Consider the following 21082-nt stretch of genomic DNA (forward strand, 5'->3'; position numbering starts at 1 on the left):
GGCAGCGATAATGACTGCAATTTTCCAGTCAGCCACTTATCAAGAAGCAAATAGCCAACACTCTACCTTGTACTGTGTTGCTAAGTTATGGCATGTGGTGGGTTGGGTATGTAAACGCATTTTCAGCTCACAGTGCTTTTCAACTCGACAATGAGTTTATCCGGATGTACTCCCATCCTAAGTACAGGAGGGTTTCCTTTTTTTTTTTTTTTTTTTTTTTTTTTTTTGTGGTGAAATATTCCACAGAGCAAGCAAAGGGAAAATAGTGACAAAGCTATCCTGGGTCCCCTAGAGCATGTAGCATTTGGGACGATGCAGAAATAATGGAAAGGAAGCATGTGGGCAGGTGGAGCACATAGACGCAGTACCTGGGGTGCTACAGTGGCACAAATAGGGGTTCTCTGAGACAAAAAGAGAGCAGGGAGAGCTGAAGCCCTCTGGGTGAGGGTTATCGGCAGTGAAGTGACAAAGATTGGTGGAAGCTAGGACCTTACAGTTCTGTCTTAAGATAACAATATGATTCTAATGACAGTGGGAGGCCATTCAAGAACTGTATCCAGGGAACTGATTTACTGGAAAAATACTAAGATTTAGAAGGTCACCGAATAAGAACAAATGTCATGATAAAGCTCATTAGGATAAAGAACTTGTAGCTTGAAGCTTTAAAATGGAAAATAAGATTAACATTTTCCTTTAGAGAGATATTTCTGCTGAAAGTCAACCATTCGTGTGTAACTTAGATAAAATAACACACATCAAAAAGAGTCATTAGCGGTTTTAATTACCTAAATTCCTTAAATTAAGGGATGCCTTGCTTTCCTGTGTAGCAGCAGTTGCGTCTTTGCTCTGCTCAGCGCTTTGTAATGTGCCCCCACCAGATGTTATTCTTATTATCTCAATGAAAATAGATGCAGGTGACATTGTAGGTCACAATTGTCGTTGATTCTAAATATATTCACCCTCCAAACGCTCATCAACAAGACTAGCATCTGTCAGAAATAAAATCGCCTCTAGTTTTGCTTGTGTGCTCATTATCCTCTCCTAAGTTCTGTCACTGCTGCATTATTATTCAGTAAAAGCTGCTTCTTCTTTTTTTGTTTCTCAAAATGAGCCCTCTGTGGAATATCATTTCTATGTGGACAGAGATTTCCCAACCAGCTTAATATGCTCCAGAGGACATGTGTGTCCTAATGATGTTCTGTGGGTCCTGTCTTTACCTTTAACCTGTGTCCTGCCAATTGGCAAGACGCCTTGGTATATGCCAGTATGGGAGAGTGCCTGACACATGTGTTTTCTACATCTGCACAGTACTATTTGGCACAACTGCTACCTCAGGTTTCAGATATCAGACCAGATATCTGCTCACTCTTTTGCATCCAGTGCTGGTAAAAGTGAGATAAACTCAGATGACATGAAATTATTACGTATTTCTGTTTTAAGAAAACAAATGTAGATGCAATAGCTACTCTTTTGGTCATGTATTCCATGGAAATTTTTAAGAAACTTAGGTATCCTCTTCTTACAGGTTGTTTCTTTGCTTTTTTCCAGAAAATGCTTCCAGACTGCTCACTTTTATTTAGAAGACAATACGTCCCCCCGAGTGATATCGACACCACCAACACCCATCTTTCCAATTTCAGGTAATGACCTAGAGAGAGCATAGGAGGAGCTGCTATATGCTGAATAAAAAAAAAAGTGATGAGGGAAGGCTTGCCTTTACTAGAATATTTTTCAAATATCTATAATGCACATAAGTAAATATTTGTTATTTACTAAATAATACTAAATAAGTGTTATTTATTTAGTTAGTATAAATACTAAATACTAAAATAAGTGTTATATCATGTGTCAGGCAACCAACCACCTTATATACTGTTCTCATTGATTTCAAACAATCTTAATCACAGAGATGATATGACAAAATAATTAAAAATTATTCTGGTATAATATGTAGAAAAATCATTAGGAATTAATGTTAGTTGAAAACAATTATTCTACTTGGGATTTTGTTGTTGGAATTAAAAAACATGACAGAAAAAAAAATCTTGGGGTTTATTTTATCCAAAAATATATCCAGTTTATAGTTCATCATTGAGAGAATCGGGACATGAACCCAAGGCCGTAACCTGGAGGCAGGACTTGAAACAGAGAACATGGAAGAATGCCACTTCCTGGCTCACCCTCCATGACTTGCTCATTTTGCTTTTCTATACACCCCAGGACCACCTGCTTAGGAGTGGTAATGCCCGTAGGAGGTTGGGCTACCTCAGCTTAATAATTAATTTAGAGAAATTTCCCACAGACATGCCCAGTGGACAGTCTGATGGAGGCAAACCCCCAGCTGGAGTTCTCTCATTCCAGGCAACTCATTGGTGTCAAGTAAACAAAAACTAACAGCGCGATAATGCTCTTACTCATGTCCGTTGCTGTAGAGGAAGCCTAAGCCAAAATGCTCGGACTAACTCAAAGCAATGAATGTGGAAAAACAAAAAATAAAAATAAGGCTAATTACAATAAGGAACAGCTTGGATCAAATGACTGTATCACTCCACCTGTATCACGTTAATCGTGGACTATGCTGTTGCATGGTGAAGACTATTAATTTTCATTTCCTATCCTTAGGGTTTCTAATATCTAAAAAGTTTTATGGGAAACAAACACACATTTTGTTCAGCTGTGGTAATTAACAAAAAAAATCGTGAAACAATTTGCATATGCCAGGTACCAATTATCTGATGTGATTATATTAAAGAAAGACAAATGAACACACATAGTTGCAGAAAATAATGTTCTCTGTGAAAAGCAAAATTACCCCTAAAATGAAGATATGAATAACACTGGATGTTCTGGGCAAACCTGAAGCTGTTTCAAGAGAGGATATTTTGTGGGGGAAAGTGAAGAGAAGCTTCACATGTCACATAATCACACATAATCACGTATCACATACTCATATATCACATAGTCACATGTCACATGGTCACATGTTACATGGTCATATGTCACAAGGTCACATGTCAAAGTCACAGAAAAAAGGAGCTTGGTTCATAAAAATTTGACATCCAAGATGGGAACCTCTTGGGATTTTATGCAGCTCATTGTATATCCTACATGACCAGAGCTATGACATGAACATAAATTTTGAAATCAAATAAAAAGATAGCACAAATGATCAAAATGACATAGAGCATCTAGTTTGGGGATTTTTGCTGTATTGTTTTATTTGTTGTTTTCTTATCTGCTAGAAAACTAAGCACAAGCATAACTTTCTAGAAATTATTCATTCTGAACAGTTCTTAGAAATCTGTGCACACAAACTCTGGAATTACATCTTTTATATTTTATATCACAAAACTGCAAAAGCTCTTTCATGTTGTGAGCAGGCTTGCATTACTTTTTGCAACTCTCATTTCCAACTTAGTTTAAAACTGGTTTCTGAATATTTTAAAAAAGGAAAGTGTTTAGGGTAGTCTCTTCACATATACTTGAGAAAATAATATGGAAAATATTCTGAGGGGAAGTAGTTAAATTACTGCATTTTTCTACATATCATCCTATTACATTACTTAAGACCCAAGGTTTTAGTGTAGATTGCTGCAGTTTAAATAAAAAAACAGTAACATTTCAGATGGTTCAAAATAATAAAAGGTAAGATACAACAAAGTGTAATTAATAAAAATTAAAATAAAATAATATTTTAAAAAAGTAAGATACAGCATTCAACAATCACATATCAGTCATTAGCATCTAAATACACTACTTAAATCAATAAACTATTATTTGTTGTACTATACAGACATATTTCTAAAATAGCATAACAAAGATACATTCTCATTAATGAATGCAAAAGAGAAAATGAGCAAATTAAGTCCACTGAAAATATCATAATGGTAATAATGCAAAAACCTGTAAATAAATCTCAAATCCTAGAAAGAACTTCAAAAGATTAATTTTAGATATTTGATTTCAACCTTGTAATGTGCACTTGCTTGCATTATGTTATTAACATTACTGTATCAATTTTCTTTGGATTTATGGTGAAAAAGAAGAATCTTTAAAAAAAAACCTTTAAAGAATAATTTGAGAATTCTTATGTAATTTGTTACTTCTTTGTTTAGAAGTAATAATAATTTAGCAGAGTTATTATGAATACTATATTTAAGATAAAACTATTATAAATGTAAACAATTTGTAATAATAGAGTATATTTTCAAAATGTGCTAAATATTAAACTTCCAAAGGATAAAAAAAAAAATAAGGCTAATTAACTCAATGGCTGGCTCCTTGACCTCCCCCCACAAGGGAGAAGCAGCCTTGCTAGGCCACAGAGGAGGACATTGCAACCAGTCCTAGAGGACCTCCCCTATCAGTGGACTTGGAAAAGGGCAGGGAGGAGATGAGGGAAGGAGGGTGGGATTGGGAGGGAATGGGGGAGGGGGCTACGGCTGGGATACAAAATAAATAACCTGTGATTAATATAAAAAATTAAAATTATAATTAATTAATTAAAAACATTTAATTCCTGTAGTAGTTAGGGTTTTTATTGCTGTTATACAACACCATGACTAAAAGCAACTTGGGAAGAAAGGGTTTATTTCATCTTACAATGATCAGGTCTTATGCCACCCGAGGGAAGTCAGGACAGGAAATCAAGGCAGGAACTTGAAGGCAAGAACTGAAGCAGAGACCATGGATCAGCATCACTTAACGGCTTGCTAAGACTGCTTTGTTACACAACTCAGACCACCTACACAAGGCTGGCACAGCCCACAGTGGACTGGGCCCTCCCGCTTCAATCATTAATCCAGAAAGTGACCAACAACGTTGGCCAATATTAAAGAGATGTTTTCTCAGTTTAACATTCCACTTCCCAAATGGCTATAGTTTGAATCAAAATACCCTAAAACTAAGCAGGACAATTGCTACCCATCTCATCCTGACATAGATACATATACTATCAAACCAAATCATTTCCTTTGTTGTTGTCTCCAATAACATACAAACACGTGTTCCTATGATTAAGACAACATATATTCATATTATTGACAATATAAAACGTTCTAACTTTTAAAAGTTCTACAGTCTTTAAAAACTCAAACAAACACTTAAAAAGTTCAGTCTCAAGATGGACGTGGTGGCACAGGCCTTTGATCCCAACACTTGGGAAGCAGAGGTAGTCAGATCTGTGAGTTCAAGGCCAATCTGATCTACAAAGTGAGTCCAGGATAATGAGGGTTCTGTTACCCAGAGAAACCCTGTTTCAAAAAACAAAAACAAACAAACAAAAAACAAAACAATAACAAAAAAGTTCCATCTCCTTTGAAGTTCAATTCCTCTCTAAAAGTAATTTCACAATTCCAAAGCCTTTTAACTGTGGGCTCTTGGAAAACAGAGAATGAGTTACATTCTTCTTATTTCAAAGAAGGGAAAAAACAGGGTATAGTTAGAATCAGATTGAGCCAAAACTAAAGTCTAACAGTCTACAGTTCTTTGTCATACTGCTGGGACTTATGATCTTCTGGGCTCCAAAGGACCTTGGCAGCTCATGTCTCTGGCTCTGTCATCCACAATACATGCAAATGTCAGCTCAGATGGGCTCTTCTCCACACCCGCTGCTGTCCTTGGAGTTCATCTCGTGGTAATGCTATCCTCAAAGCAGCAGGGCCCCTGCTGCATCCTGGCAGTATGTTCCCCCGTGGCCTTTCCTGTGGGCACGCTTCCAGAACTCTGACCATGCCTGGCTTCTCTTCATGACCCTTTTAATCCTTAGGATTTGGGTGCAATGGAGGCTACACCTTCACCTGGTCCCTCACAGGGCCAACCCTCAACTTCTCTTCATGAGCCTTTCTTTTCTTCCAAACCAGTTCCACCTGGGAAACTCTTCCATGTTACCAAGTTGGGCTGCCAGTACAGGGACAGCCCTAGGCCCATTCTGGACTACAGCTTCTGTTTGTTGACTCGAGGAAACACTTCCCAGGAGATTTTTGCCTCAGTGATGCTGGTCTCTCCTTAATCACAGCTGGTTTTCCAGCCTGAGGTGACTAGATTCCTCACTCAAAATATTAAACATCCCTAGAAGGGTCACTAAGGGACTCTTGCATTTCCCTCTGAAACTTCACAGGCTATCCCTCTGTCATTTACACTGCCCTCAGCATAACCATCCAAGCACCCACAAAGGCTCATTAAGCTCTGAACACTCAATGACTTTTCTGGCTCAAACTTCCAAAACCCTTCCCAAACCTCCCCAAAACATGCTCACATCTCTCTCAGCAACCTCATGAACCTAGTACCAATTTTTTTTTTAAGTTGGAGTTTCTATTGCAGTGCTGATACACTGCAACCAAAAGTAGCTTGGGAAGGAAGAGGTTTATTTTATCTTATATGTCCAGGTAATCATCTTCACAGAGTAAAATTAGGGCAGGAGTCAAGGCAAGAATCTACAGGCACGAACTGAAGCAAATGCTGTTGGAGGAACATTGCTTACTCCGTTGCTCTTTATGGCTTGCACAGCCTGCTTTCTTCTATAACTCAGGACCACCAGCCCAGGGGTTGTGCCATCCACAGTGCAAGGGGATCTCCCAGCCATACCAGTCAGGAAGCAGGAAAATGTACAAGCAGACTTGCCAATAGGAAATATTATGGAGGCATTTTCCCAGTGTTCAGAAGTCCCTCTTCCCAAATGACTCTAGCTTGTGTCTAGTTGACATAAAACATATGAGGAGAGATCATTTCTGATCATTTATGTTTATGTGAAAAAAAGGTTTCTTAATGTTGGGGTCATGCATGTCCATATCAGCACACACACATACACACACACACACACCAAAACCAAACACCATAAAAGGGTAGTGGTAGTCCTTACTGGTCAGAGAAGAATAGCGAGAATGTATAATTGTTTGCACGTTTCCAGATATTAAATGATTGAAAATTTGAGAAAATATTGTATACTTTATCAGCATTTACATGGACAACATTCAGAAAGTAGGATCATTTTGATGCAAACACTCCCTGACCCTAGAGATTTTCTCTGTGGCCAAAATTACGGCCATTCATGTGTTTACTTTTCAGAACACAAAGGGATAAGAAAAAGAGAGACATTTTTCTCCAGGGTCTATCCAGATAAGCGTAGTCTTCACCACTCATCAAGAAAATTTTTCTTTGCGACAGACCTTAGAGAAAACCACAGCTAATCAAACGCAGAGTTGGCAGCCCAGTGCCAACATAGGTCTACAACACAATTCTGGCATCTAAGGCTAGAGGATAACTGTGGAAGAGGTGGTAGACAGATTTTAAGAGCCAGAGGAACAGGACATTTGTTGTAGGATTGTTGCTTCGTGACGTGTGAGAAGCTATACCCAAGAGTCTCATCAACATGACTACCTAAGCAAGAGCTGAGCAAGGGCAACAACACATACATGCTGACATGGATGAGGGAAAGAATGCTCCTGGGGACTCAGCCCTACAGGAATATCTGCAGGCAACGGAGGAAGGCCGACACCTGGAGAAATACTCTTCTCCAAGGAAGAGCGCATCAGTTTGTTATCCTAACAGTGGTCGGCCCTGAATATATGTACAAGCAACATTCTACATTCAGAGCAGGTTGCATTTCTGTGTTTAAGAATACAAAAACCAAGTTGAGCGATTTGCCATAGGGTATCAATTTGCTCCTGCACGAGGTCAATCCTCTGATTGACCACCATCAAGTTTCCTTTTAGTTGAGCATTAATTCCTTTATGTACAACTAAGGCATGAGCTACATTGGCTAAAAGATTATTCGGGGTCTGAGCAGTCTGCCCAGTATGACTCATGGCTAATGCCCCGGTGGTAGCTCCAACAGCCGCCAATGAGATGGTAGTAACAATGGTGGCTGTAGTTCCACCTTTTCTGTCTGAAGAGAGTCATAGCGTGAGGGGCATCAACGGGCACAGAAGTCCCAATTTATTTCTAATATCAGAGATCAGACCTCTACTCTTGCCTGATGCGTCTAAAACAAAAAGGGGGAACTGTAGAGAGCTGCGGAATGCTGTGCCTTAAAGATGGAGCTGGTTTCCGCCTTCCACCTTCCCAATAGTGAGTGCTCTCTGTCACGAACAATTCCACATTTGGCTAAGGCTGAGGATCTGGCTTGCTTCCATGTATGTGGACCTATCTGCATTGCCCATGTGGCACGCCTGGGTTGGCTACCCAGAGGCTATTTAAGCTGTGGGCTGGCTTTCCCCAGGGTCCGAGGATTGTTCAAGGTTCCTGAATAAACTGCATTTAAAAAAAAAAAAGAATACAAAAACCCATGAGGAGGCAGGGTTGAGTCTTCAATCTCTCCTTGGGAGATACACAATTTATTACATTTTAAGTTAAAATAAAACCATAATCTAGTAAGGCACACCCTTACTCCAGTATGACTGGTATTTATACAGGAAGGCTATGTGTATTTGGAGACGTACTGAGAAAATGCCAAAGGATGTCAACGATTAAAAAATAAAATACAAATACACACCTTTAGTCCCAGCACTCTGGAGGCAGAGGCAGGTGGATCTCTGTGACTTTGAGGCCAGCCTGGTCTATAGAGCTAGTTCTGGAACAGTCAGGGCTGCACAAATAAACTCTCAAAAAAACAAACTAACTAAAAAACAAAAATGAAACAGAAAATACGAACACACATACACAAACACAACAACAACTCCAATTAAAGAAAGAGAAAGGGAGGTGGAAGTTTTCTAAATGGAAGTGTTTAGAGGGAGGAGAGGGAAGAAGAAATAATATGATCTCAAAAAAATAAAAGAAAAAATTTTTTAAAGAGAAAGGAAGGATTAATTACTTTTAGAAATCTGTGAGCAGAGGAAGAAGTATAAGAAGACAGAGGTCAAGAAAATGACAAGGTTTTTAAAACCAGGGCAAGAAAAGAGGCTTGTCTCCGATGTGCTCCTTTACAGTCTTGTTTCAAACTGTTCAGGTGCTCCACAGTTTACTACCAGAGACCTGGATTCTGCATGTTGCTATCTTCTGAAATCCCATTAACAAATTTTTTTTTAAAAAAATAATTGTTTTTTCATTTTTCTTTACACTAGAAGTTGTGTTATATAGACTATGTATTATTAATTATGTTCTTTCTAGACATAGACATTGCTTTCTCTTCTTTTAGCTTATATTATGTTACTTCAGTGCAGCATTGATCCTTTAACGGTTTTAGCATCTGGGGATGGGAAAGCTCCCAGATGCCTGTGGAATTGTGATTTCCTTCACATACCCCATCATCGTGGGCTTTGAGACTTGCTCCAGTATTAGCCGGAGGCCAGCATGGTGTGTTACTATCAATAAAATACCCATTCAAAATCAACACTTGTCTAAGAACTCCCAAATCCTGCCCTTTGGGTGCCCAAAGAGCAGCCACCAAAGGCAGCTCCTCTCGCTCCCTCAGGCCTGGAACACTCGGTCTTGATTACAGGGGTGCTCACACTTCATGTAAAATCAGGAAATTTTAGTCTCGCTTGCAGACCAGTTATCAAAGAACCGGGAGAAAGACATGGAGTGTCCACAATGCTGCACAGGCTGGGCTTGGCGGGGACCTCTGGGTCTGAAGGACATTCCTGGGAACCAGTGGTTTAGCTGTGACAGATCATTTACGTTTCCCACCTCATTACAAACGCTACTTTCAGGCAAGATCTTTCAATAGGCGTGAGAGTGAGATGACACCTGGGTGCGTCTCAAGCCTCACTGGCTAACTCAACGTTAGTATTCAGGTCCACTCACCTACGAGGGAGAACAGATGGATTCTAATGTTTCTTAATCAACAAATTCTTAGTAACTGAAGCTTAAATTTTTTTAGAAGACCTAAATGCTAAACATCTGTTAATGTAAATAAGTACTTTTGGTGAAATGTGTTTGATGCTTCCTTGTTAGAGAAACCACTTGTGAAATCATATACGGTGAATTACTATGTTTAATGTCAGAAAAATCTGTCTCAGAAAAATTTTAAAAAAATGCAAGAATGCTTGAAATAATTTAGCCTCTTCACGAATAAGTTGATGGATCCATGACTTCACTTACATGGTGTATTTTCAAACTTTACAAATTAAAAGTTCAAAGGTTTATATATGTATGTATATATATATAAATGTTTATGTATATATATATATAAATGTTTATATATATAAAGTTGGTAATTGCAATTTAGTTGGATTATCATGGTTCAATTTTGAAGTTATTTTCATCAATACCTTGTAATGGAAAATATAGTAATTTCTACTGTTATCCTTTCTAATGTGCTTTTTTTTTTATTCACTTAGATGATATTGGAGCAATTCCAATAAAGCATTTTCCAAAGCATGTTGCAGACTTACATGCAAGTAATGGGTTCAGTGAAGAATTTGAGGTATGATTTAAATATGTCTGTGCTAATAATATCAAGTGTAGTAAATTTCAAAGATTCATGAGGGAGCTACTTCATGATGTAAAGACATTGAAATCACTTTTGTTTCTAGGAAAGATATGATATTGGTTCTATAATTACATATGTGCTTAGGAGATGTGTTTTAGTTATTATAGCTTAGAAGATTGGCTTTCTGTTTTAAAAGCAGGCTTGGGCTAGTAGAAGAAACAATCATAAATGTGATTCTTTCCCATTAAGTACAGACTGTTAACATTCTTTTCTTAAAACCTAAATAAGTAATAGTGATTAATTTTCATTTTCTAAATTATATAAATTATACTAAACTACTAAACTTGATGAGTCTCAGCAAAACTAAATATAAACCCTTAATTGTAATTATGATGCCTACACCAACACAAACTCGGAAGCATTTAGAAACTTTCATTATACAAAGCAAAATCACATCCACTTTTCAAGAAAACATATGCTTCAAAAATCATTTGAACTTTATAATCAATAAAACATTTTTTTTCTAATGACACTGTTAAATGTTCTTAAAAGAAGTGGAAAAGTTTACTGCAAGCGTATCCAGCCCACTGAACTATCACTAAAGCATACTTCTCAAAATAAGGAGTCACATGTCCCAGGTAAAATAATAAAGACCACACACACAAGGAGCTGCCTTTTCTGAGTGTTATAGATTACTGACCAGGGACTTCATACTCAAGGTTTATTCACCTCCAGGAGTCGTGTTTTGTTATTCTGGATAATATGAGAATAATTGATGCAATCAAACTTTATATAAATTAATTCACAACTGCTAAATAGTAAGCTGGGCTTCAGATCTCAAATCCTTTCCATTAACCTTAACATCAAGTAAGCAGTTGTCAGACTCAACTCCCCATCACCCAGGCTGGGCTGCATGTCTTTCTATGTCTTCCTCACTTCCCACCTCCACAACACTCCCTCTCTCTTTTTTTTTTTTTTCAATGCAGTTTATTCAGGAACATTGAACAATCCTCGGACCCCGGGGAAAGCCAGCCCACAGCTTAAATAGCCTCTGGGTAGCCAACCCAGGCGTGCCACGGGGGTAATGCAGATAGGTCCACATACATGGAAGCAAGCCAGATCCTCGGTCTTAGCCAAATGTGGAGTTGTTCGTGACAGAGAGCACTCACCATCGGGAAGCTCTGGCCCTGATCACAGGATTTCTTGTCCCTTGATTTACTCTCTGTGTATCCACAACAACTTCTTACACCCAACAACAAATTCCTAGGAGTCCTGTCAATCAATAACACAGGGAAGGAGGAAAAGGCCACAGAATAGAAAACTTTCAAAAGAGTAGAAGTGAAATGTGCTATAGTATAGTTTCATAATTAAAGGATGACATTAGCTCTCTTACTATAAGGTAGAGGTTACTGGAAGTACAGTATTGCTTCAGTTTTAACTTTGCTGTTAGACACTTGCTCCTTTAACTGATGGGATCAATCAGGCTACCATCAAACAGAGCTATAATTCAGCAGGGGAAAATGGGTGAAAATAGCTCTGATTTCCCAAAGGCACAAAAAGAAATCCTTAGCAAAAAAAAAAAAAAAAAGTTAAAATTGTCTAAAGGTCAGTCATTAATTCACACCTATCAAGCCATCCTGAAATTGTTCTACAGTCCATAGAATTAAATATATAATAACCACATTTCTGCTCAAAATATTCTCCTTATTCCATTACTTTTAAACTCAGTCTGATTTAAGAAAACTTCATTAAATGAATAATTAGCCCAATAACTAATAAAGCTACACCTTTTAAGGGGTTCATCTTCTAGGTTGTTTTTAGTCATTCAGAATATCTTGTTGCCTTAAAAGCTCTCATAGGGAAGAGTTAGAGCATTTGCAGGGGGCTAGATTCATCTTTGGGTTATGTTTTCTCCAAAATTAGAAGGCTTTTATTTTATTATCTCAGTTCTAAATATTTATAAATCGTAAACTGATAGTTTAGGTAAGAAACACTTCTGGAAAAGTCTTTAATCTATTTTAATAGAAAGTTAGGCAAACTGTTTTTCTGTGCCCATTGAAGTGTGGATTATTTTTTTAATGTTCTACTAGTTAATCTATACAACGTAATGCTTTCTAATAATGCTTTGAATAATTTCTTTTTCAAAATGACAGTGTCTGTGATTAAAAGTCTTTTAGGAGTATTTAATGTTTTGACAACCCCAAATATGTTATAAACCACCTAACAGGAGGCTAGTTTTTCCATAAATAACTCAAAAATGTATCACTAATTCATAGTTTCAAATAGTGCTGTTAAGGTCAATTCAAACTATATTTGTATTTTAGCAAGTCCAATTACTATGTCAAAATGGGTCATGGGATATATGGTTCTTATTTGTATTTTAAATATTCATCATACCTGCATCCCCATGTAAACATGCTATTTTTCCATTTACATGATTAAGGTTCCAAATTATTAGGCATTTTGATTTGCATGCAACTGTTTGAAACATTCTGTTGTGTTAGTATGTGACAAATGTATTTATTGCATGATCATAGTTTTCCATTGTAAACCTAATATGAACACTTTCTTTTCTCATTTGTCGTGTGCTGTGGAATTTGATTTCTTTACTTTTTTGGCATTCATTTCCTCATTAGACACTGAAAGAGTTTTACCAGGTAAGGCATTATTTCACTGCATTTTCTTTTAGCCAAGAAATAGTTGTAACATGTAAATTTGCATATACATTTTTTTTGCTAGACTATTTTATTTGCTTTGTCTTCCTTATATTTAAAGGCACTTGTTTTGAAAGAACTTATGCTACAATGCTATACATGCCATTTTTTTTCCAGGAAGTTCAGAGCTGTACTGTTGACTTAGGTATTACAGCAGACAGCTCCAATCACCCAGACAACAAGCACAAGAACAGATACGTCAATATTGTAGCTTGTAAGTATGTTTTCACATATTGCAACACCATCGGTGCTCTCCTGTTGGCTGATGTCCACACAGCGTTTGCCAGTGGATCTCAGTGGGGTTGTGATCAGAGAGAGAAGTTTTTTTTGCCTGCTAATACTAGCATCACACTGGAGTCACTTGAGCACATGCTGCCATCGAAGGCATTTCTTTCCTTTATACAGAAGGAACTTCTGTTTTAATCCAGTCATCTCCTCATGCCCATGGACTGTATTTCTCTAACTGAGGGTTCGACCAATGTTTATAGTTCACAGGCCAACTTCTACTTAGGATCCACTTGCTCTTAATGAATTTTTTTAGCCAGCTGAGATTCTCTTGGCTTACTCTTCCTGTTCCCACCTGTGCTTGCTTTCATACATTTTTGGACTTCTTCCTGAGTTTTGCAAAGGATCCACTAAAGATCCTCTGTTCATTCCTCCTTCCATGTTTTCTTAGCTGTATTTTTCTTCATCCCTAAGTAGTATAGGCACTTCTTTCCATAATGCAGTTTTATTTCTATCTACCTTCTATCGCCATCTTTCTTCACTCCTGTTACATCACTTGTTCCTCTCCGCATCTCCTCCCATCTGAACCCACTCTTTTTCTGTCTTTCATTAGAAAAGAACAGGCTTTTTAAGAGATAACAATAAAACATAACAAAATAAAATATAATAAGAAAGCAAAAACTATCACATCAAAGTCAGACAAGCTAAGCTAATGAGAAGGAAAGAGCCCAAGAGAGGCCACAAGAATCAGAGACCTGCTGTTTCACACACTCAAGAGTGCCATAAAACACTGAGCTGAAAGTTGTAATACATATGCAGAGGATTTGGTGCAGACCCACGCAGACAGGTCCTGTGCTTGCTGCTTTGGTCTTTGTGAGTTCATAGCTTTGCCCAGCTGATGTAGAGGAACTTGTTATCCTGTGTCCTCCATCTCCTTTGGATCTCACATTCTTTCTGCCTCCTCTTCCCTGGGGCTCTCTGAACTCTGAGGGGAAGTATTTGATGGAGACATCTCATTTACAGCTGAGTGTTCCAAAGTGTCTTTCTCTCTCTCCCTGCAATGTCTGGCTGTGTGGATCTTTGTATTTGTTCCAGTGTGCTGCAGGAGAAAGCTCTTCTAGTGATGGATGAGTAGGGTACTGATTTATGGATACAGAAGAATGTCATTAGAAGCCATTTTATTGCTTCTACTTTATATGTTTTAGGACCAGCAGTCCTTGATTTCACTCTAGGTCTCTGAGCTAGCCAGTGTCTTGTTTTTGGTCATCTAAGCAGTGTCAGGTATGGGTTTCATCTTATGGAGTGGGTCTTAGGTCACATCAGACATTGTTGGCCACACCCACACGCTTTGTGCCACCATTGCCCTCGTATACTTTGCAGGAAGGACAACATTGCAGATCAAAGGTTTTGTGGGTTGGTGTATATGCTTCACTTTTGGTGGCCTGCAGAGTACCCCCTCCATGTCTTGAAATCTGGCTTTATGTTCCTTCTGCCCTCTAAGACGAAAAGGATGTGAAAACTTAGCTCCTTTCGCCTGTGAGCTTGGGATGGCTTCCTAACTACATGCATTACCACAAGGGTTCTTTTTTTTTTTTAATTAAATTTTTATTTTTTTTTAATTTTTCATCAATTACACTTTATTCATTCTGCATCCCCCCATAAGCCCCTCCCTCCTCCCATCCCAATCCCACCCTCCCTCCTCCCTCTGCTTGCATGCCACTCCCCAAGTCCACTAATAGGGGAGGTTCTCCTCTCCTTTCTGATCTTAGTCTGTCAGTTCACATCAAAAGTGGCTGTATTGTCCTCTACTGTGGCCTGGTAAGGCTGCTCCCCCCCCCCCAGAGGGAGGTGATCAAAGAGCAGGCCAATCAGATTATGTCAGAGGCAGTCCCTCTTCACATTACTATGTAACCCAATTGGACTCTGAACTGCCCTGGGCTACACCTGTGCAGGGGTTCTGGGTTATCTCCATGAATAGTCCTTGGTTGGAGTATGAGTCTCTGGGAAGTTCCCTATGTTCAAATTTTCTTGTTCTGTTGCTCTCCTTGTCAAGGGTTCTTAAATTCTCACTTCAGTCTAGTTGTGGGAGCATACAGATCTGCATGGTTCTCTCTTTAATTATCCACGTTCTCTTCAGCAGTTTCCTTAGCTGCTGCCTTCTTTTCTGTGGCATTCACACCAGCATTTACGTTTTTAGCAAAAGATTCTATTACAGATTTGTTTCTTTGCCTAAGACATTTATCCTTGTTATTTTAAGAGGGGGCAGAGATTTCCATACCATTGTAAATAGTGCTGTTTTATTTCCCACCTGAAACAACCCAGAAAAATGATACTAGGAGCTCTATTTTAGAAGTGCAGAAAAAAAAAAACCTAATTTAAAGAAAATATATTAGGTCCAGAATATAGAAATAGGTGAGCCTGCATCCAGATCCATCTTTCATGAACCACAAATCTATTTACATCTATCTAAGTGTCTGTACTCGGGCAGCCTGCTACTGTCAGGGAAGCACCAGTGCTGGGAATATCCATGGAACTGCTATCACTTGGTCAGCACATGCATCCTCATCCTTGTTTGGAGCCCTTCACAGAAGCTGCCAGGGGTCCTTCAGCTTCTGCCACCCCTGCCTCTTCCTCTCCAGCTTCCCATTCCGAAGGCATCTGCCACCGCCCTTCCTCAGCTCCGTGAAGCTCCTATCACCCATCTGTCACTCTGCTGTTCCAAGTCCTTGTGACATTCTTAAGATCCATCTAAGACGCTAACTTCAGATTCCAGCTTCCTCTTGGCACTGTGCTCCTCCTGTCTAGGCACCTGTAAATCACTTTCTGTGATTTGCCTAATCTCACTGCACTAGAGGCTGTCTTAAATTTGAGATCACTGCCCATTTGTTTTTGTGGTTTGTCAAATCAACATGCCCCAGTACTTACTAAGGTATATTATTTTGTGTTGAACTCAATTTTGTGATAAAATTATGATGTAAATATAGAAGACCTTTATTATAAACAGCAGCCTGTACTTTAGTGAAATATATTCTCTTTTTGTTTCAGATGATCATAGCAGGGTTAAGCTCACACAACTTGCTGAAAAAGATGGAAAGCTGACTGATTACATCAATGCCAATTATGTCGATGTAAGCATATTTTACTTAAAAATCTCATGGAAGTTTTGCTAAGCCCCGAATTTATTATGCCACAATGATGGACATAGACCATTGTATAATAAATGTTATCTGAAATATAATGAAAATGCAAACAAACAACAAATAAGTGGTAGGAGACCCTGTGGCCTCAGGACTTTAAATCAAGTCAGATGGCTCTTATAGTGTTCTGTAAAAGAGGGAGGGGATTTAGGCTAAAACATACGTTCCAGGTAGAATATGAATATTCAGATAGACTGATACCTCCATAAGTGTGAGGGTAGATCTAGTTAGTACTCCGTTTGAATTTTTCCATAGTTCCTGGCACATAAATCACAGATGATCAATAAATCTAAGCTGAGAATTTCACACAGTAGGACTGAACAAAATGCCAGTGGTATTATGGAGCTAGCAGCCTGCCTCTGTGGTTTTAGGCAACCTCATGACCTCAACTTTGTTGCGCTGTTTTGAACTGTAGATTAGGCATCATTTACTTAATTCCCCCAACGTGGTCGCCTGGATGCCAGCAGAACTCTGTGATTTCCCTGGCTCTGGTTTCACAGTCCAACTGTCTTCACGTTAATGCTACATTTCAACACTGAATTGAGAGACGTGAGTTCCTACGAATAGAGTGTGTTCAGCAATAAGAGCGTCTGCTTCCTGCTTCCAGAGGAGACCACTTCCATGCCAAAAGAATGTAGACTTGGAAATATAAGTGTGTGCAACTCCAGCTCTGCTACTGGCCAGCCATGATACCGGGCAGTCATTTAACTCCTCCGAGCTTCAGTTTCCTCATCACCAAGTCAGGGCTGATGCTTCCATTTGTACAGAAGAGCAACTAGAGCAGTGTTTGCCAAGTGCCAGCCCAACACTCCTTTTTCCTAGAGACAGCTGGTGATGATCAGCCAAGTTAGGTGTTTCCAAGAAGAAAGAGGCCATAATTCTAGCACTTTCTTAACTATTGTCAGCTAAGCCTTATTGCCTGAAAAACATTTCAAAAGAACACAATTAAAGACTAGACTTTAAGCAGAGTAAATAGTTTTAGACCAAATATATCCAGAAGAGAAATGCAAGTCTGTGTTCGTCTCAAAGAGAGTTAATTTTGTACAAAAGTTAAAGTTTAAGGCAAGTTGCTATCTTTACCAGGGCTATCAGGGTTCTACAGCTTTGCAAGTTCTTTGTGAAGTTGTCTAACATTGAAAAGGAGTGCGGACCTTTAAATTTCACAATTTTAAATAACCGTATACTCAGGTAACAAGACATACCTGTGATTTGTTTCTTTAGGGCTACAACAGACCGAAGGCTTACATTGCTGCCCAGGGGCCACTGAAGTCCACAGCCGAAGACTTCTGGAGAATGATATGGGAGCACAATGTGGAAGTCATCGTTATGATAACAAACCTCGTGGAGAAAGGAAGAGTACGTAGTCGTGTCATGACATGACATTAGCTGGGTGCTTTTAATTAGTTTATTGTTTTCTGAGACAGGGTTGATCTTGATTTCCTCATTCCCCCTGCCTCTTCCTCCCAAGTCCTGGAATGACAGGGCTGTGAAATCATTTCCAGCTACTTCTAATCTTAATACAGTCAATATTAGAAAGCATAATAAGTTATGAAAGGCTGTCAGCATTCTTTCTAGTTATTTTTTTATCTTTTGTTATATGTATTAGTATTTTGCCTGTGTGTACATCTGTGCACCAGATACAGGCCTGGTGCCTGTGAAGGCTGGAAGAGAGCATTGGGTTCCCAGGTACTGGAGTTACGGTTTGTGAGTTGCTGTGTGGTTGCTAGGAATTGAACCCAGGGCCTCTGAATCAGTAACAGTTGCTTGTAACTGCTGAGCCAGTTTTCCATCCACATAGTATTCATTCTAGTACCTATCATGACAACTCAAAGGAAACTGTTGATATCAATCAAAATGCTTCATTATTAGGAATCAAATTATCTGCTTCTTCAATGCCTTCTTCATAGTGTAAGAAAAAGTAAATTGACCTCATGAAGAGCAATTTAGGTTTCAGTTCATGGAACCTGGATTTGAGCACTGAGGTTGTGGTCACTCGGTGCTCCCTGCTTTACTTTCCTTGTCTGAAGGGAAGAGAGTGGGAATAGATAACCCAAGATTTTTTTTTTCAGACCTGTGATTCTGATGATCCAGAGGGATCATCTACAACTACTTCGTCATCCCTTAGGGGGAAGAAAGAGACGATAGTTTAAAAGTCTAGAAGTCCATTAATAGGACTGGAAAAATGGTTCAGCTAATATAAGTGCTGGCTGCTCTTCCAAAGGATCCAGTCTTGAGGGCCAGAACCTACATGGCAGCTCACAACCAACTACAACTTGAGTTCCGAGGGATCCTGGGACATTTCTTGTCTTCTGTGGGCACCAGGTACACAAGTGATGCATAGATATACATGGAAACCACCAATACACATAAAATAACATACAATAATAATAAAGAGTCCACTCATGCTACTGTCCCAAACGTTCACCTATTTCAAGCATGACATGCACCTTGGATGTTTGAAACATATAAATTGCATCTTTATTTTCTCTTTTACAGAGAAAATGTGACCAGTACTGGCCTACTGATGGTAGTGAAGAATATGGAAGCTTCCTAGTCAACCAAAAGAACGTTCAGGTGCTTGCTTATTATACTGTGAGGAATTTTACCCTAAGAAACACAAAGATAAAAAAGGTAAGTGTGTGAGGGTTCCTGTTGCTGTGTTAAGCTCCAAGACCAAAAACAGCTTGGTGAGGAAAGGGTTTGTTTCTACTTAGCAGTCCAGGCAACAGTCCTCCCTGAGGGAAGTCCAACAGTACAATTCCAATTCCAGTCCATCACTGAGGGAAGACAAAAGAAACTCGAGGCTGAAGCGGATGCCATGGAGGAAAGCTGCACGTTGACTTGCTCCTGGTGGCTCTCTCAGCCTGCTTTCTTGCAGCACCAAGACCACCAGCCCAAGGGTAGCACCGCCCACAGCAAGCCAGGTCCTCCCACATCAGTCATCATTAAGGAAAATGCACCATTTGCTTTCTCTTTTGGCCAGTCTGGTGGGGCATTTTCTCAATCCCTCTTCCAAAATGACTCTAGCTTGTATCAAGCCAATGTAAAAACTATTCAGTAAGTTATAAATAATAGGGCATATACCACCAACAGCCAAACTGAGAAAACTGGAACACATATTCACAATGAGATGTTATTTAGCCCTAATAAATAATGGCATCTGTCATTTGGATAATGTAAATGAACCTCGAAGACATTTTGTTAAGGGACATGACCAGAAACAGAAAGACAAACATGGCGAGATTTTTATTTACTTGTGGGCTCTAGGAAGTCAGACTCATAGAAGTAGAGAGTAGAATGGTAGCTGCCAAGGTGAATAAAGAGAACTAGTGTGGTATTGACCAAAATGTGCAGGAAGAGATCAGCCAAACTTCCTTCCAGAGCTGTTGTATAATATGGTGATTATAATTTAAATGATGCATTACGAACTGAAAATATCCTTAGGGTAGATTTAAGGGTTTTCAAGAAGTGTGTGAGATAATGCATATGTCATTTGGCTCAACTTAGTGATCCACAGTGTATCCAAACTTAAAAGATGCTTATACTATATATTCTAAATATTCATAATTTCTATCTGTCCATTAAAATAATTTTTAAAATAAATGATGGATGTGTCATCAGTTGTTTGGTGCATTCAATCTTTATTTAAATAAATGTATGATTTGTCCTTGCTGGATTTTTGTTGCTTTGATAAAACATTGATCAAAATCAACTTGGAAAGGAAAGAGTATGGTTTTCTTACTGCTTTTCATCAAAGGAAGCAAAGCAGAAACTGAAGCAGAGATCATAGCAGATACTGCATGCCAGCTTACGCCTCACTGCTTGCTCAGCTTACTTCTTTATACAGCCTAGGCCTGCGTGCCCGTGGATGGCACTGCCCACAATAGACTGGCCCTTCGACATCAATTAGCAATCAAAAAATTGTCCTGACAGACATGTCCAAAGGCCAATCTGGTGTAGGCAATTCCTCAGGCAGGGCCTCTCTGGACACGACTGGGAAGTCCTTGACAACCATGATTAGTCACCACAGTGATAAAAAGCAAATTAGAATAATAATTAAAGATACGGAAAACTCTTAACACAATGGCATCTTAATCTCAGTGATTTCTTCTACATGTCTAAGCATTAGTTATGCCTTTTGCCCCAAACAGCAATGGTGCCGCTGATTGCAGTAGACTGGCAGGTGAAAAGAAATTTCTGTCCCATGTAGACACTACCCACAGTGTAGTCCTGACATAACCCTATCACCCACCTAGAATGGGTAAAAATTAAAATAAGTGAAGCAAAAATACCCAGGGAACAATATGTTTCTTGAGGTTTTCACAAGAAATAGGAGTGATGATAGGTAGATAGATAGATAAATACATACATACATACATACATAGATGGATGGATGGACAGACGGACGGACAGACAGGCAGGCAGGCAGAAAGATGGATGAATGGCTGGATGGATAAGAGGGATGAGTGGGTGGGTGAACACTAGTGAATGAGCATGGTTAGTTAGATGGAGTTTCAGTTTGGGATTGATTGGCATGATTTTGAAAATGACCAGGTATGAAGTCTGTGGGGCAG

At 39.0% G+C, this 21082-nt stretch overlaps 1 protein-coding gene across 5 annotated transcripts in view; it reads left to right on the top strand.

Annotated features, from left to right (window-relative positions):
- The window catches only part of Ptprz1 (protein tyrosine phosphatase receptor type Z1), a 176399-nt gene that overhangs the window by 136998 nt on the left and 18319 nt on the right, over positions 1 to 21082 (top strand). For 3 of the 5 annotated variants that reach the window (XM_060373873.1, XM_021656742.2, XM_021656744.2), the window contains 7 exons: positions 1549 to 1640; positions 10281 to 10366; positions 13009 to 13029; positions 13204 to 13300; positions 16357 to 16439; positions 17730 to 17864; positions 19005 to 19139. In XM_060373873.1, the coding sequence (XP_060229856.1) occupies positions 1549 to 1640; positions 10281 to 10366; positions 13009 to 13029; positions 13204 to 13300; positions 16357 to 16439; positions 17730 to 17864; positions 19005 to 19139 (649 nt within the window). The remainder of the gene's footprint in view (positions 1 to 1548; positions 1641 to 10280; positions 10367 to 13008; positions 13030 to 13203; positions 13301 to 16356; positions 16440 to 17729; positions 17865 to 19004; positions 19140 to 21082) is intronic. The other 2 variants (XM_021656743.2, XM_021656745.2) reach the window with 1 other exon arrangement.

Source organism: Meriones unguiculatus, chromosome 21, assembly GCF_030254825.1.
Source record: "Meriones unguiculatus strain TT.TT164.6M chromosome 21, Bangor_MerUng_6.1, whole genome shotgun sequence".
NCBI lineage: Eukaryota > Metazoa > Chordata > Mammalia > Rodentia > Muridae > Meriones > Meriones unguiculatus.